Source organism: Bos indicus, chromosome 4, assembly GCF_029378745.1.
Source record: "Bos indicus isolate NIAB-ARS_2022 breed Sahiwal x Tharparkar chromosome 4, NIAB-ARS_B.indTharparkar_mat_pri_1.0, whole genome shotgun sequence".
In the NCBI taxonomy this organism is placed as follows: domain Eukaryota; kingdom Metazoa; phylum Chordata; class Mammalia; order Artiodactyla; family Bovidae; genus Bos; species Bos indicus.
Window position 1 is genome coordinate 114,416,443 of NC_091763.1, and position 17,460 is coordinate 114,433,902.

Below are 17,460 nucleotides of genomic sequence, written 5' to 3' on the forward strand. Positions count from 1 at the left end.
CTGAGACGGGGCCACACCCACAGTCCACCGAGATTCCTGAGGTGACATATTATGGAGTCTAGATACTGCGAGTCAGCAGTATTTTTAATAGTGTAACAATGATTTAGCAAAGGTATCAACCATGTTTCCATCATTTCATCTGCCGTGTCAGAAAGATGTTCACCCAGGAGGAAATGGGGGTGCCCTGCAGCGGGAACCTAGCAGAGTTGCCAACCAGCAGACGGCAGGCCTCAGGCCGGGGCTCCTGGGGCTCCTGGGGCTCTCGGGACCCGGAAAGGCCCAGAGGAAGCTTTGGAGCCAAAAAGGTGCTGGATGAAAAGAAACCAGCACCTGGTTTTGAATTTACTAGCAGCCCCACCTCACAGGATGTAAAAAGTAACGGTGTTTTTTAACTTGGTCATGTTTTTACGAGGCTGGATTCCAACACCTCAGGTGTTCAGATTTCTCCCCAGGCCCGCACTGCTTACCTACAAAACTTTGTTTTTTACTCTCCCACAGAGGTGCTGCTCGAACACCATTGGCGACTAAGGCAAAGAAGGCCTTTTTAACCTAAGACAAGAGAAACAACATACAGTTTTAGTCATACATGTACAGGGGGAAAAGTACCTCCAACTATTAGGTTGGTGCAAAAGTAACTGTGGTTTTGCATTGTTGACAGCTGCCGTTTGATATTGGAATCCATTCTTAAAGGTGGTTATGTTATACACCATTTTAATGCGCCTTTCTCGCTTTATGTTTTTTTGCTAATGACTAATTACTTGCTGTGTATTTTTATGTTTATTTTAGACTACGGAAATGATGTTAGACAAAAAGCCAGTTCGAGCAATTTCTTGAATATTCGAGTTCAAAATAGGTTGTAAAGCAGCAGAGACAACTCACGACATAAACATGACATCTGGCCCAGGCACTGCTAATGAACACACAGTGCAGTGGTGGTTCAAGAAGTTCTGCAAAGGAGACGAGAGCCTGGAAGATGAGGAGCGCAGTGGCAGCCCGTCGGAAGGTGACAAGGACCAATCAGAGCAATCATCAAAGCTGATCCTCTTTCAACTACGCGAGAAGTCACCAAAGAACTCAACGCGACCATTCTGTGGTCATTCAGCATTTGACACAAACTGGAAAGGTGAAAAAGCTCCATAAGTGGGTGCCTCATGTGCTAACCAAAAATCAAAAAAACCGTCGTTCTGAAGTGTCATCTTCTCCTGTTCTACGCAACAACCATGAACCATTTCTCGATTGGATTGTGATGTGCGACGAAAAGTGGACTGCATGTGACAACCGGCAGTGACCAGCTCAGTGACTAAACTGAGAAGCAGCTCCAAAGCACTTCTCAAAGCCAAACTTGCACCAAAAAGGTCATGGTCACTGTCTGGTGGTCTGCTGCCCGTCTGGTCCACTAAGCTTTCCGAATCCCGGAGAAACCATTACATCTGAGAAGCACGCTCAGCAAATCGATGCGAGGCACTGAAAGCTAGAAGGCCTGCGGCCTGCACCGGTCAACAGAAAGGGCCCAATTCTTCTCCACGACGAAGCCCGACTGATGTCGCACAACCAACACCTCAAAAGTTGAAGGAATTGGGCTACGAAGTTTTGCCTCAAACCACATGTTCACCTGACCTCTCGCCCACTGATTACTACTTCTTCAAGCGTCTCGACAACTTTTTGCAGGGAAAACGATTCTTCAATCAGCAGGAGGCAGAAAATGCTTTCCTGGAGTTTGTCAAATCCCAAAGCACGGGTTGTTATGCTACATGAATAAACTTCTCACTGGCAAAAATGTGTCGATTGTAATGGTTCCTATTTTGATTAACAAAGATGTGTTTGAGCCTAGTTATAATGATTTAAAATTCACGGACTGAAAATGCTAATTATGTTTGCACCAACCTATTAAAATATTCAACCTAATCTTACCAGTTATCTTCAACATTGAGTTTTGTAATTTGATAAGTTAAAAATAACTGAATGTATTAATATAAGCAATATGCTTCTGTATTATATTGCAAGGTATACAGGGATTAGAGATTATTTTTTGAAACAAACAATGCAATTAACCTCAAAAATTTTTTTCTTGTATCAAAAGTTTCTCGACTACATACAGACTTCATATAATTAACACCACATAAAAGAATTAAACTTCAGAGTTTAATCCCTTTTATAGGTGGTTATTAATTCATTTGAAAACACTAAAGTTGTATCAAAGTACTTGAAATGAAAATCTGTTTTTCATATGTTTAATAACAAAACATCAAGCACACCCCCTTCATTCCCCTGAGGGTGAGAAAGAGAAGGCATGAAGACATAATATACACATATTTTTATATATTTTTGAGATGGAGACCTACCACCGTATGCCCGTTGTAGGTTGCGTCTTGTTCAGAGTAGTTCACATGCAGAATCTCTCTGAGCCCTCAGGACAAACACCCTCCCAGATACCATGGCAGGGAAAGAAGGTGGTGGAGGTGATGACTTACTAAGCTCAGTGATGACAATGACCTCTAGAGAGCAAAGGGCATCTGGAAAATGGCTCAATTTTACTGATTATCAAAGAAATGAAAGTTCAAGCAAATTAAAACTATCATTTATAGCAGCTAAATAGGCCAATATTTTTAAGTTACAACACCTAATACAGGTGTGGCTGTAAAACCCCCGGTGGCATCACGAATTGTGAGAATAGTTTCTGACCCACGGCTTGTATCAAGAATCACAAAAATACTGTTTGTGTACCGGTTTTTTCTCTGTCGAATTAGTTACACAAAAATTTCAGGAGTAGGATTTTTGAACTGACGATGTTCAGTGTGGCATTATTTCTACTACAGAAAACTGAAAAAAGATCTGCCTCCCGCAAACTTGTTAAATACTGGCATACCAATGAGAAAAAAAAGTACCAAACAGTATAATTGTGAAGACTGTGTTAAAGTGGGGGGAAAAAAAAAAAGGTTTATGGCAGTGAAAATGCAGACTATAAAATTATGCATTATAATTACATAAAACATGTATTTAAACAGAAAAGATCAAAGAGAAGCAAAAAAAATGTAACTTCTATACTAAGGAGTTGAAGCAGTGAAAATGTATATCTTAAAAAATTTTTTAATTCTGTGTTATAGTTATGTTTATAACCAAGAAAGAAAAAGGCTCTTTTTTCATCCACTATATTCCCAAACCCCTTGTTAACATAACAGCAAAAACAAATGGGAGGATTACAGGAACAGAAAGCTTCATGTCAGAGGAAGAGTAATGGGTTGGCACTGGTTTCTGCCTTTATTTACGGAACAAGAGTGACTGATGGAGGTGCCTGGCTCATCAGAACAGGAGCCGAAGGATGGCTGGAGCTGAGGGGGACTCTCGTTGGCTGTTTCCCACACTTGTCCTGGCCAAGCCTGGCACTGTCCTCAGTACAGCGGGGGCTCCATCAACCTGCTGGACAAACGGGCAAGGAACTGGGGAGAGGAGAAGAGAAGAGCCAATCCAAGGGCATGAGGGTCAGGCGGGAACTGAACGGCATCTACAAACTGGGAAGACGGTTTTCGAACCACAGCTTGTATCAAGGATCACAAAACATTCCCAGTGTGTGGAACTAAACGGCATCCGGGGTGGTGAGCGAGGGCGAATGGTCTGTTTCTACCTGGACCGTGGGAATCTGGGAATCCTTGATGGTGAGCCTAGAAAATATCATCAAAGGATCCTGGGGAAAGTCACGGACAAATAGATTCTGAAACACATTAAATATCTGCTTAGCTTGTTTTTCTAACTGGCTGGAGTAGGCAGGGAGCGGGGGCACTTTTAAAACCACAAACTGCTCATTGTTTTCTCCAAAATAAGAGGTTTAGCACAGAAAAACCAGTGTAAAAATCATTCATGAGGACCATGCATGTAAGCCTGAGTGACCACAGCCGTTGAAGTTCTGGTTTGGCCATGGTGCGATAGCTGAAAACAACTACACCAGTTGGACAGGCTGTATGCAAACCCTGATGGGAAAGCGCTGCAGGCACCACACAGGCAGGATTCAAGGAGCTACGGTTACTGAGAGAAAAGACACGGACTGAGCTCCATAATCTTCCTGGAATTTTTTCAAAACACGTTTTTCCAATCATCTTCAAATCAGTGAACTTCAATAGAAAACTGTAATCGATCAAAAAGAGTCAAATAAAACAAGGGCAGGAAACAGACAAAGAAAACCACACCCAGCACATCACAGGTAAGATGCTAGAAATCAAAGGCAAAGAGAAAACTGAATCGACCGGAGGGAAAAAGGACATTCACTTTCAAAGAAGCAACAAGTGCACAGATGGGGACACCAACAGAAGGAGGGTCTGACTCTGAAGACGGTGACTGTCCCTCCAGAAACAGAAAAACATCTTGCTTTGCCACAATAACTTCTCTGCCTGATGTGCTACCTACAAGCTATTAGGCATTAGTCGCTCAGTCATGTCTGATTCTTGCTACCCCATGGACTGTAGCCTGCCAGGCTTCCCTGTCCATGGGATTCTCCAGGCAAGAACACTGGAGTGGGTAGCCTATCCCTTCTCCAGAGGATCTTTCTGACCCAGGGACCAAACCCAGGTCTCCTGCATTGCAGGCGGATTCTTTACCAGCTGAACCACAAGGGGAGCCCATAAACTGTTAAATGGCCCCTAAATGCTCGGAGGTTACCAAAGGGCTCTCAAGGGCTCTGCACACAAACCTAAGGAGATGCCCACACAGCACCGACTCTCACACGCAGGGTGGACGCTCAGGCTGGCACCTCGGATGGCGGGGCTGTGACGTGTGCTGACCTGAGAGTGCACTGCTGATGCCATGAGAGGGACAAACCCAGGGAAGCCACCATCCAGGGGCAAAGGGGACATTAGGGATTCGAGGTGAAAAGTGCCTTCACTTTTGCATGGGAAGCTAAGACAGCCAGTGAAGTGAAAGTCACTGTTGTGTCCGACTCTTTGCGACCCCAAGGACTCTGCAGTCCATGGAATTCTCCAGGCCAGAATACCGGAGTGGGTAGCCTTTCCCTTCTCCAGGGGATCTTCCCAACCCAGGGATCGAACCCAGGTCTCCCACACTGCAGGCAGCTGAGCCACCAGGGAAGAGGGGAAACATAAGAATACTGGAGTGGGTAGCCTATCCCTTCTCCAGCAGATCTTCCCGACCCAGGGACTGAACCCAGGTCTCCTGCATTCCAGGTGGACTCTTTACTAGCTGAGCTACCTGGGAAGCCAGACACTGAGGAAAATGCTGGGACTGAAGCAGAGGCATCTCCCGCTGCCTTCAGCGGGGCGAAGCTGCAGAACCAACCAGGCTGACTTTGGATTTTCCTTGGCTCAGGTCCTCCGCCCTCTCTGAGCCCCAACATTCTCAGCCACGCAAGGGGCTAACAGACAACGTTTTCCTCACAAGTGCATGGGCTTTTTTCTTTTTTTGGCCATGCCACATGGCTTGCAGAATCTTAGTTCCCCCACCAGAGACTGAACCTGGACCTTCGGCAGTGAAAGCCTGGAGTCCTGACCACTAGACCACCAGGGAGTTCCCGGAAGTGACTGCATGAGCCAGACTTGCTCTGAAGATGTTCAGCAGTAAGAGTCAAAAAGGAACAAAGCTTTTAATTTTCCAGTCTCTACAAACCAGACCAGAAGTACAGAAAGATTTGTTGTCTTAACTTTAGCTACACAGACTGTTGACATGTTGACACGTCATGGAGGGTGGGGGCCACAACTCGCCCCTCCAGAGACGGGACAGAAGCCCCTGGAGTGGACAGGACGTGCTCTCAGCCCCTGAGCGGGGTGCGTGTCGGTGTCGCTGGTCAGCAGCCCTGCCTGTCCCTCCTCTACTTGGCCGCAGCTTCTGCACCATCAGGAGACCTTCTGAACCTGTTTCCTTGGCATCACGTGTGTGGAGTCCTTTGAAACTGTACTTAGAAAACTTTACAACTACAGAAGGCACAGGGTGTCACCAATTACCAAACAGAGACAGGATAAAAGCAGACGGGCACAATCGAGTTCCAGTCTTCAGGGAAAAACGTCAGGGTCCCTGAGTACCTTTGAAAAATTTATTTCTTTTCACCTGTTGAGCAAGTTACTTAAACGGATACCATTTAAAAATTTTGTATTTTAATAGGCGTGGGGGAGAGAGTCAGGCGTCGGGGGGGGAAGAGTCAGGTGTGGAGAGAAGCCCAGGACTGGAGGCTCCGGATGCCAGGGGGAGGCGGGGGCGGGTCTGAAAACAAGCAGGGAGATTGTTCCAAATCAGATCATAACTGCATCAACCATCAAAGGACTTTTTTCCGGAGAAACTGTATCAGAAATAAAAGGCACAAAGATGAACACTTGGGCGCTTCCAATGGAAGAGACAGCTGGCCCGACTCCTGAGTGAGACCCACCAGGCGGTAGCCCTGCATGAACAGCGCGCTCCTCCAGCTGTGGGTGCTCTCTGTTTAACTGTGCACCACTCGGCACAGCCCTGAACACAGAAGCTTTGCAAGTTCTAGACGGGTGAAGAAAACAGAACAAAAAGGGGACATAATAAAGATGCTAAAGAGCAGTTCAGGGGCCCACGATCTCCTGGCTGAACTTCCAGAAGAAAGGAAAGAGCAGGAAGATGACCTCGGAAGAAACAGCACGATGAACACAGAACGAGTGACGGGTCAGGCCCCAAGGCCCACTGGGCGCCGGCTCACAAGAAGAAAACCTGCAACCAGGCACGAGGCACGGAATTCAGGATCCCAGAGACACGGAGCAAACCTCAAAAGCGTCAGAGGGGGAAAAGAAACCACACATCAAAGACGGAGATTAAAGAAGAAAAAACAAAACAGCTTTCTCTTCAGCAACACTGGCAGCTAGAAGTAGTGGAACAAAGGCTTCAACATTTGAAATACACATTATGGAATTCTGTACACAGTCTACAGATTGAGTGCAGCCAATGTTGAACTTTTCAAGTAACTGCTTTCTCATGTATCTTTTCCTGGGAAGTGTACCAACGTTTGAATCCTCCTAACCCCAATATGACTCATTTAAAAAGACCCTGATGCTGGGAAAGGTTGAGGCCAGGAGAAGGGGACGACAGAGGATGAGATGGTTGGATGGCATCACTGACTCAATGGACATGAGTTTGAGTAAACTCCAGGAGCTGGTGATGGACAGGGAGGCTTAGCATGCTGCAGTCCATGGGGTCGCAAAGAATCGGACATGACTAAGCGACTGAACTGAACCCCAACATGACCTGGCTTCCCTGGTGGCTCAGTGGTAAAGAAGGTGAAAGTGAAGTCACTCAGTTGTGTCCAACTCTTTGCGACCCCATGGACTGTAGCCTACCACGCTCCTCTGTCCACGGGATTTTCCAGGCTAGAGTACTGGAGTGGGTTGCCATTTCCTTCTCCAGGAGATCTTCCTGACCCAGGAATCTAACCTGGGTCTCCCGCACTGTAGGCAGACACTTTACCGTCTGAGCCACCAGGGAAGTCCTGGTAAAGAATCCACCTGCCAATACAAGAGACACAGGTTCAATCCCTGGGTTGGGAAGATCCCCTGGAGAAGGGAATGTCAACCCACTCCAGTGTTCTTGCCTGGAGAATCCCATGGACAGAGGAGCCTGGAGGGCTACAGTCCATGGGGTCTCAAAGAGTCAGACAGAGTTGCTGAACAACAGCAACCCCCCATCACACAGCAACAGTGTGATGGGGCTGAACGGGGTTAGAGGAGGTCACCAGGGTGGGACCACTGTCCTCATGAGAAAGACTTAGACTGGTCTTGCTCCCCAGGCAACTGTCCGCAAGCTGGGAAGACAGGCCTCACCAGCCAAGAGGACTTGAAGCCAGGAGAAACGAAGCCCGCAGGTCTGAGGGCTTTTGTCACGCAGCCCTAGTGGACCGAGGCAGGAAGCTCCAGGGGAAAGTGCTCCACCAAAACAGAGGGAATAAATCAAGAGTGCAGAAAAGCCTGCGTTCAGGTTATCAGGAGAGGGTGGAGGCACTGACGGCGTGAAGCAGTGAGGGTCTCAGGTGATGGTGACGACTGAGGAGGAGACGCGGAAGCAGCAGGGATGGGTCTGCGAAAGGCTGCAAGCCTGCGGGCCCAGCCTGACTGCACAGGAAATCCTACTGAGAGGTCAGATGGTGGGAAAAGCCTTAGATGATCAAAGACAATTAAAAACGGAAGGATTCTGAGCTCCAGGAATAACACTGAACTGAACAAATAGGAAATGTCACCGCGGTACAACATGACACGGTCAGATGCATGAAAACACCCCCTGAGAAGTGGTTAATGGGGGCGGGGGGCCGGCGGGAGGGGAGGAAGGAAGCCACGCGAGGAACAAAGCACCCAGCTGCCAAGTTAGGAAGAAAAGCGCCTTAAAATGAATGACTCGAGCTAAGGTGGCAGTGACTGCCAGGCCTCACAGCTGAACTGCTGTTTCTGGGAATACGACGAGGGGGCGAGGAGGAACACAGACCGCTGTTCGTATGCGAGCCTTTTTGCACCACCTCTAAACGATGTGACAGGTGAAGCCCACTGCCTGTACTTCCTGTTAACAGCCCGCCAGATGTTGTGTGAGCTCCCCCGTCGGGTCAGCCTCACGCCGTGGTTCTGACCACTTAAGTCTTTTCTGGAATACCGATACGCTCTAATTCTCATTGTTCTGGACATCAGGGACTTACTAATTAGTCCCAGGGATCATTCAGCTTATTGAGCAATCCTTCTGGATATTGGTTATAATTTTCTTTCTCTCTCTCAGCTTCAAGTCATCTGTTAAGTAGATGATGCTGCCAATAAAATCAATATTCAAGTCACTGCTCCAAATGCTGATGGGCTTAGAGGGAAAGAACCTTAAGGCATCCAGCAATTTCTTAGCTAGGTTACCCCAGGAAGCAGAGCCTGGCCCGCCCGTGGCTTATCTGAGAAGACGACCCCAGGAGTAGGAGTGACACAGGCCTGCAGGGAAGAGGGGGGCGGGTGGTCGAGCTGGCCTGACGGGGCTCGATTCCCCTGGGGTCTTCTGAGGACTGTCCTCCCAGAGGAGGACAGGCAGGGGCGCTTACCCACCTGCTCGTCCCCCGCTGGTTCCCGAGGCAGGGTGCGGCCCACCGAGCCTGCAGGAGGCAGGGTTGGCTGGAGTGACAGGTGGCCTGGTGCCTGAGAGGAATCCAAAACCACCAGGAGCCTCGCTCCAGGGAGACCGAGATTTCACTGACGTTTTTTTACAGTCCATCAGTTCAGTTGAGTCGCTCAGTCGTGTCTGACTCTTTGCGACCCCATGGACTGTAGCACGCCATCACCAACTCCCAGAGCTTGCTCAAACTCGTGTCCGTTGAGTCGGTGATGACATTCAGCCCTCTCATCCTCTGTCCATAATGAGCCATTAATTCGCTGAGCTGCCTAAATACGCTTCTGTATCTTATCCACCAGGACGCTGCGCCAGGCTCTGTCAGCCCCCAGACTGGCCTTTCCTTCATGGTATTGCCACAGCTGTGAACGATCCAAAGAGGAAATCGGGTTCCTCGCCCTGACTTTCTGGGCTCAGGCCATGACAGGTTTCTAGAGACTACTACTTTTATTAATGCTTCATTCAAACACCTTACCTGGGATGGACACCGCGTGCCCCACTGTTTTTCCAGGAATCCTGTTTTTCCTCTTGCCTCTGGCCTCAGGCATCAGGCCTCAGGCCTGCTCACCTGGTCTCCACAGTTCCTCCAACACCACTGCACAAGTTGGGGCCAGGAAGCAAACGGGCACCCTCCTGCAGTCTCCACACCTACCCTGGACTTAGCTTCTTCTAATCACCATTTATTGCACTTGTTCCATTTTGAAGATTATTGTCCTTGACGATGAAAAAGCACAAAATGAGCTGAAACAACTTTCTTCCTCTTCATTAGCCCCTGTAGCATGAATTTTGGCAACAGGTTGAACCCTCATCTTTCTTGTCTTTAAAGTAGGCAAGTGGGGCTTTCCTGGTGTTGCTGTTGTTCAATCCTGAAGTCGTGTCCAACTCTTTGTGACCCCAGGGACTGCAGGACGCCAGGCTTCCCTGTTCTTCACCATCTCCGGGAATTTGTTCAAACTCATGTCCATTGAGTCAGAGATGCCATCCAACCATCTCACCCTCTGTTGTCCCCTTCTCTTCCTGCCCTCAATCTTTCCCAGCATTAGGGTCTTTTCCAATGAGTCACCTCTTCACATCAGGTGGCCAGAGTACTGGAGCTTCAGCACTAGTTCTTCCAATGAATACTCAGGGTTGATTTCCTTTAGGATGGACTGGTTTGATCTCTTTGCTCCCCAAGGGACTCTCAAGAGTCTCCTCCCGCACCACAGTTCGAAAGCATCAATTCTTTGGTGCTCAGCCTTTATGGTCCAACTCTCACATCCGTACATGACTACCGGAAAAACCATAGCTTTGACTAGACGGACGTTTGTTGGCAAAGTGATGTCTCTCTTTTTTAATACACTGTCTAGGTTTGTCATAGCTTTTCTTCCAAGGAGCAGGTGTCTTTTAATTTTGTGGCTACAGTCACTGTCTGCAGTGATTCAGAGCCCCTGAAAATAAAATCTGTTAATGTTTCCACTTTTTCCTCATCTATTTGCCATGAAATGATGGAACTCGATGCCATGATCTTTGTTTTTTAAGTGTTGAGTTTTAAGCCAGGCTTTTCACTCTCCTCTTTCACCATCATCAAGAAGGACAGTTTAGAGGTCAGCTTTTACCCTGCCAGTTACCCAGGTAACTTACATCCAATTAATACCAATACATGTTAGCTTCCTATTCAACGACTGCTGTGGTTTCTGTGTCCTGACTGGTCCCCAATGGATCAGAAATGTAGCCGGGAGGGTTTTGGGGACCAAGGGTTTGGGACTGGGCTCATGTCTTGGAGCCTGAACACAGTGCTGAGCTCTGGGTCAGTGGGGCCCAGACCCCGTGGCCCCGGGCAGGGAGCACTGAGAAGGAACCAGGGCTCCCCATGACCGTGGCACCCCTGCCCCAGCCTGCAGTTGCCAGAGGAGAACCGGGGCCAGGGATGCAGTCACTGCAGCGAAAGGAACGTGGATTCTGATGTGGGCAGAGTCCTGCCAGGCTGGGGCTCACACAGGGGACGGAGTGTCACCACCCCAGGGGTCACCGCCTCCTTGCGTCTCGGACATGAAAGCCTAGGCGCTGACTTGGCTCAACCCCAGAACCCAGCACAGCGACAGGGCTGGTGTCAGAACTGCCTGTCTTGGCTTGGAGGCCCAGGGACAAGTTTCCCTGGGCGGATGCCCTGCACACGTGGGGTCACTCATTCCCCAGACAACCGCAGCCACCCCCTGCCGCCCTGAGACCTGAGTCAGGCTCCAGCCTGCCCCAGCGAGGGCCTCACATGTGGGGACAGGGACAGGGCTTCGCCACTCCGTATCTGCAGAAACCTGGAAATTGAGTGTGGGAACTGCTTCTAGATAACATGGATTTGGTGGAGTTACCGGCAGTGTGGACGTGACATCTAGGGCAGCCGCTGGGAAGGCTCAAAAGCTTTCCGAGTTGACGGCCTTGAATGTAGGCCATTGCGGAACGCCGAGATGCCAGAACTCTGGTGCTCTGAGGAGGAAGAGTGAACCCACGGGCTTATGGAGATTTCGGCACGTGCGCCTGCGCACTTAGCCCCCAGCCGACCCTCCTCGGGTCTGCGCATGGGGACCCTCCACCCTGAGCAGCTGCGTGCTGGTGGTGCTCCACAGGGGACGTACCCGTGTGGACCTCGCTGATGGGCATGGGGTGAGGGTCCTCCGGGGGAGGACAGGGCTGCACTGAGCTGCCAAGGACGAGGCAGCAGGCGCCCGGCTGGGGTGAGAGTGTCTGATCCACAGGCCCTTGGCAATGGCTTACCAGTTATAGCACCCCTGGGAATGAGGCGGATGCCCGGCCTCTGAAATGTTCCCTGATCCACACAGCCAGAAAAACTCTCGGCCCACGGGCTAAAACCCAGCCTTAGTCATCAACATGCATTCCCATCCTCCTACCATTCCCAGATCCGAGTCCCAAACTTGGTCAGTGTCCCCTGAGGACAGTGCCCCACCCAGGACTGCTGCTTCTCCAGGACGGCTGAGCGCAGAACTTTCAGGGTCACCAGGCACTGGCCTTGAACAGACACGACTTCCGAGCACCCCCAACGCCACTGTGGCTGCAGTCAAGTGGGGCGAATGGTCTGCCAGGGGATAGGCGGAGTCTCAGCCAAGGTCAAGCCCCAGAGCTCAGGGGTCTGCATGCCGCACTGGCTACCCCCGAGTTCTCGAATGGAGCACTGGGGTCCCTACTCTGGCTCTCGGACACACAGGGCATGGGATGCTATGGTCAGGCAGGATGCCCCCCGAAACCACAGGCTGGCAAGCCAGGGGAAGCAGGGTGTCCTTGGGGAAGCTCAGAGATGGAGGTGCTGACTGTCACACTCCGGGGGGAACCTGCTCATGAAGCTGGATTCCTGCGACTCCAGACCGAGCATCTTGGACCCTGCAGCTCCACCTGCATGCGTGTTCTCTCTGGACCGATGTACTCGGCCCCCGAGGTGCAGGCCGCCTCGACGGGCACAGCCCACTCCCATGCTCTCTGACTCCACCGTCCACAGAGATGCTGACCGGGCCCCCAGGCCTCGTGTCGCACACGGTGACATCGACAACACCGGGCTGGCTGGTCTGGTGGGCAGGGAGGAGCAACGCTTTACAGATGTCTCAGAGTGATGTCTGCAAACCAGAGGGATCAGGGTCGGGGGGTGGGCAGCAGCCTGGAGCGTCAGAGAGCCCCCCCACCCCATGAGACTCCGCCTGCCTCCTGCTCCCTGCCATCCTCTTGGGCCTTTGGAAGAAGACACCCCTGTCTGAGTGCTGCTCTGACCCGTGCACTGAGTGACCAGCGACAGCGGTCTTCAGTGGGCCCAGAGCAGGGCACAGCTCTGCAGCAAGGTGGGCCCCTCGTCTACCCGGGCCTGTGACCCCCAGAGGCAGAGCTGGGGCCGGTGGATGAATGGCTCACCAGGCACCAATAGGCAAGTCACTGGTTTGGGGGCAGGAAAAAGATTAAAAAAAAAAACCCACACCTTCTTCTGCAGGTCATTATTTTCCTTTTGAGAAATGGCTCCTGGCTTCCTACAGGGCCTGGTAGGGGAAGAATAACTCAGTGGAAGGCCGAGGAACTGTGCAAGCTCAGAGCCCACACCGATAGGGTGGCATCGGGCCTGTCTAGCCCGAGTGCTGGCTCATCTGCACCTCCAGCCATGGAACCATCTAAGGCAGGCTCCTGCCCTCCGGGGAGTAGGGGGAGTCGGGCAGCGCACCCACCTTAGTCACACCACCGTCAGGGGCTCGTGACGACCGCTGACCTCGAGGGAGAACCAGTCAGCCCAAGGAGCAGGACTCTGGGACGCGCACTTGACTTCCAGGGCACCAGGAGACAGGCACTGTGTGTCCGCGGACACGACACACGGGGGCATCACAGCCCAACCTGCGGGAGGCCCGAGGCCTCACAGAGGCTGAGGGCACAGGCGCCAGGGGCCCTTCTCAGGCTTCTCTAGTTGCCTGTTTTTTGTGAACCCTGTTTTCAGTTCACGTGTGGACGGCTGACCCTGGCTCCCCAGACCAGCAGTGTCTTTGATACGCTCAGAATGACTTGAGCAGAATACATTTCTTTTTTTTTAACTGAAACACATTCTGGACAAACTTCTACCCGTCTCGACGGCTCTGTGCTGCCCTACCACAGGCACACCACGCGCTGTCCCAGCTGCCACCTCGAGAGGAGGATGACCGTCGTGTGGTCCCGGGGACAGACACGCTGCAGCCTGCCAGCCTGCTTCCCTCGCCCTCGGGACGTGTCCACGGTCACCCTACAGGCTGCGTCTAGACAAGGGTCTGCTTAGCCTTTCAGACACTTAATTAACTTTGCTGTCACCAGTGCCAAAGTGTCACCCCCATTTCCATGGTAACCTGTTTTAGCTCCTTGGAAGCATGGAGCCCACAGGATTTCTAACTTCCATTCGATGAGGCTCAGGCAGCTTCTATTAATCAGGGGGGTGACAGTCACTGGATTAGTGACCTCCGAAGATCCATAAAGCATCACATTTTTCACGTATCACTCGCTCTGGCTAAATGCTACATTCAGAAAAGAGTCCATTTCACGACGAGGGAAAAGCTGAGTAAGAATGAAACCCGGGGTCACTTGCTTTTCTGTTGCTGGAAAACCTCCAGTCAGGCCTTTGGCAGATGTCTGAGGGTAAGAGGGGTGATCTACTTACTTGGGGAATTCAGAATTTCCAGGTACTTCACTACTGCAGTCTGTAGTTTTAGGTGTACAGAAGGTTTCCTGAAGTTACTGTCTGCTTCCCTAAGATCCTGCCTCTGTCCTCCTTGAGTCAAGGAATCAAGAGCTGGAGAAGGGGCCTCGAAGGGTGCCTGGGCCCAGGTGAATTCGCCAAAGTCACAGGGTATCAGGCCAATTTACACAAAAATCAGAAACAATTGGAAAATAAAATTAAGGACAAAGCGATTTTCATGTTCCTAAGAATTCTGGGCACTGAGGACGAATGCAGGCAGAGTGGTCCCCTAGAGCCCAGGCATCCTGGGGGAAGAGCCGCAGCAGGGTGTCCCGGGGGGCTCACAGGCCAGAGGGCTGGGCAGGGCTCCCAGGACCCCACTGGACGAGGAGCCGAGGATCTGGGGTGAACGCACTCGCCCACTGGAGTCCCACCGAGGGAAGGAGCGGTGGTCTTCACCTGGAGGCCCTCGGCCCCTCCCCCCTCTCCCCCAGTCCCTCGGGGGCTCCCCAGGGGGATGACGCCCTCATAAAGTGCCAATGGCCCGTGAATTCCTGCCTTGGCGGCTACTTTTGGTGAACCCAAGCGAACATAATCCTCTTGGTAAAGATTTATGCATAAATTTACATGCACACAGGTATACACAGTATGCATACGTATCTTATTACACTGGATGTAATTTGAGTATATTGAATGTGTTATTTTGAACTTTTCACATACGACTGTAAGTCATATTGGTATAAAACGAGTTGCAGTAAGCACAATTTTAATACCATAATAACCAGGTTCAAATTTTCTGCTGAAAGAGATCGACAGTTTTCTCTTAAGAGATTATCCACCTGAGTAATTTTTTTCTTTCTAACTGAAGTTTCTTCAGCTTTATTCTGGTAAATAACTAACACAGGGCATCAGGATGTGCTGAGGAGGGACCGGGATGGACACACATCAGGGAGACCTGAGTTCAGATTCCACCCCATGACTCCCTGGGTCTGTGGACCAAGTTCTCAAATTCTAGAATGTGAGTAAACTCTAGATAATGAGTTTCCTTATCTGTTAAACAGTGCATTCCTTAGAAGACTGCCGTGATGACTGAGAATTCAGATGGTAAACCTCAGCACAGGCCCTGATGAGCAGAAAGGATTGGGTCCAAATTGCCTGACAGGACAGCCACCGGAATAACACAGCCCGAACTCAGGGAAGCGGGGCCCACTCACTTGTAACGTGGTATCGAAGACGACAAGCTTGGAGCTGGTTGGAACGATGTCGTAACACTTGTGTGACCTCATGAATCGCATGTAAACGCCACTCTCTGAGTCTTCTGCTGAAAAGGAAAAAACAAGGCTAGTATCAGTGATAAGTAAAAAAGAACTTCCTCTATCAGATTAAGAGTATGCATGAAAACCTATTGCTAATGCACTTAATGGAAAATAAGAAATGTTTTTCCCTGTAAGAGCGAGAAGCCATGGCACTCAGCCCTGCTGTCCTTGCTGATGCAAGAAGGCAAGGGAAGAAATGAAGCCTCTGGGCTGAAAAGGAAAAAGCAAAACTGTACTTGGTGGACCATATGATGTTCTACATAGAAAATACCAAAGGACTACAAAAAGCTCACAGATCTAAAAAAAAAAAATGTTTAGCAGGTCGCAGACGGCAAAGTAAAAAAACAAAACAAAATAAAAAAACACATGCTACTGTATTTCTACATACTAGCAAGGAACAACTGGAAATTTGAAAATGTTAAAGGCCCCGAGTCAGGAAGGGCAGGCTGTGCTCACTCTGCACCTTCCATGGCTCCTCACTGGGCGAACCGGGTGTGATCCACACGGCTCCGATAGTCTTGCTCTTCCTGGATGCTAATTTCTTTGAATGGTCAGAATCTTACCCACTTACTACGCTAATTAAGTCCATCAATACCTATTTATTGCGGACGGTCTTAGTGTGGGTTCTCCCACAGCTGACCTGTGAGACCAGGGGAAGTGAGATGAAAGGAAAGAGTCAGAAAGAAAAACACCAATACAGGATACTAACACATACATACTGAATTTAGAAAGATGGTAACGATGACCCTATATGTGAGACAGCAAAAGAGACACAGATGTAAAGAACAGACTTCTGGACTCTGTGGGAGAAGGCGAGGGTGGGATGATCTGAGAGAATAGCACTGAAACATGTACACTGTCACATGTGAATCAGATCTCCAGTCCAGGTTCGATGCACGACACAGGGAGATCAGGGCTGGTGTGCTGGGATGACCCTGAGGGATGGGATGGGGAAGCGGGTGGGAGGGGCGGTTCGGGATGGGGGCACATGTATTCCCATGGCTGATTCAAGTTAGTGTATGGCAGAAACCACTACAATATTATAAAGTAATTAGCCTCCAATTAAAACAAGTAAATTAATTTAAAAAAAGAGATAGAGAGCTCTAGTGACCTTCCTGGTGGTCCAGTGGCTAAGACTCCACACTCCCCACGCAGGGGGCCCAGGTTCGATTCCCGATCAGGAGACTAGATCCCACCTGCTGCAACTAAGAGTTCTCAGGCAGCAACAGAGACAGAAGATCCTGCACGCTACAGTGAAGTCCTGGTGCAGCCAAATCAGTAAATAATAAGTATTTTTAAAAAATAAAATAATTAAAAAAAAGAGGGAGCTCTAGTTGGCAGGTCACAGCTCCATGCAGTCGCAGCTGCTGGGGACCCAGGAGAAGCTGTGCATGCCTCCTAATCAGGACCACCCTGCCTGCTTTGGTTAGGGGTCACTCTTGGGTATGCTCTTGCCTCGAACCCACAAGCCCAGCTGCCAAAGAACACCCTCAGGTAGAGGTGTTCAGATAAGAGAACTTGGACGCATGGGAGCTACCCACGGCATCAGCTCCCAACACTGTAAGTTCTGTGTGCTAAACATATTTTGGGGTACCATCTTAATTCGTCTGATTTTAAAAAATATTTAAATAAACATTTTATTTTGGATAGCTTTAGATTTATAGTACAGCTGTGAAGACACAGCAGCTCCTTGTATTCTCCACATTGGGTTTCCCCTACAGGGATCATCTGAGGTTCGTCTAGTCAAAGCTACAGTTTTTCCAGTAGTCATGTATGGATGTGAGAGCTGGATGATAAAGAAAGCTGAGCGCTTAAGAATTGATACTTTTGAACTGTGGTGTTGGAGAAGACTCTTGAGAGTCCCTTGGACAGCAGGGAGATCCAACCAGTCCATCCTAAAGG

At 49.9% G+C, this 17,460-nt stretch overlaps 1 protein-coding gene across 9 annotated transcripts in view; it reads right to left on the reverse strand.

Annotated features, from left to right (window-relative positions):
• Positions 1-17,460, reverse strand: part of PRKAG2 (protein kinase AMP-activated non-catalytic subunit gamma 2) — a 300,390-nt gene that overhangs the window by 25,148 nt on the left and 257,782 nt on the right. For 4 of the 9 annotated variants that reach the window (XM_070788445.1, XM_019959355.2, XM_019959357.2 and 1 more), the window contains 2 exons: positions 15,457-15,563; positions 468-549 (listed from right to left, as the gene is read on the reverse strand). In XM_070788445.1, coding sequence (XP_070644546.1) covers positions 468-549; positions 15,457-15,563 — 189 coding nt within the window. The remainder of the gene's footprint in view (positions 1-467; positions 550-15,456; positions 15,564-17,460) is intronic. The other 5 variants (XM_019959356.2, XM_070788450.1, XM_019959359.2 and 2 more) reach the window with 3 other exon arrangements.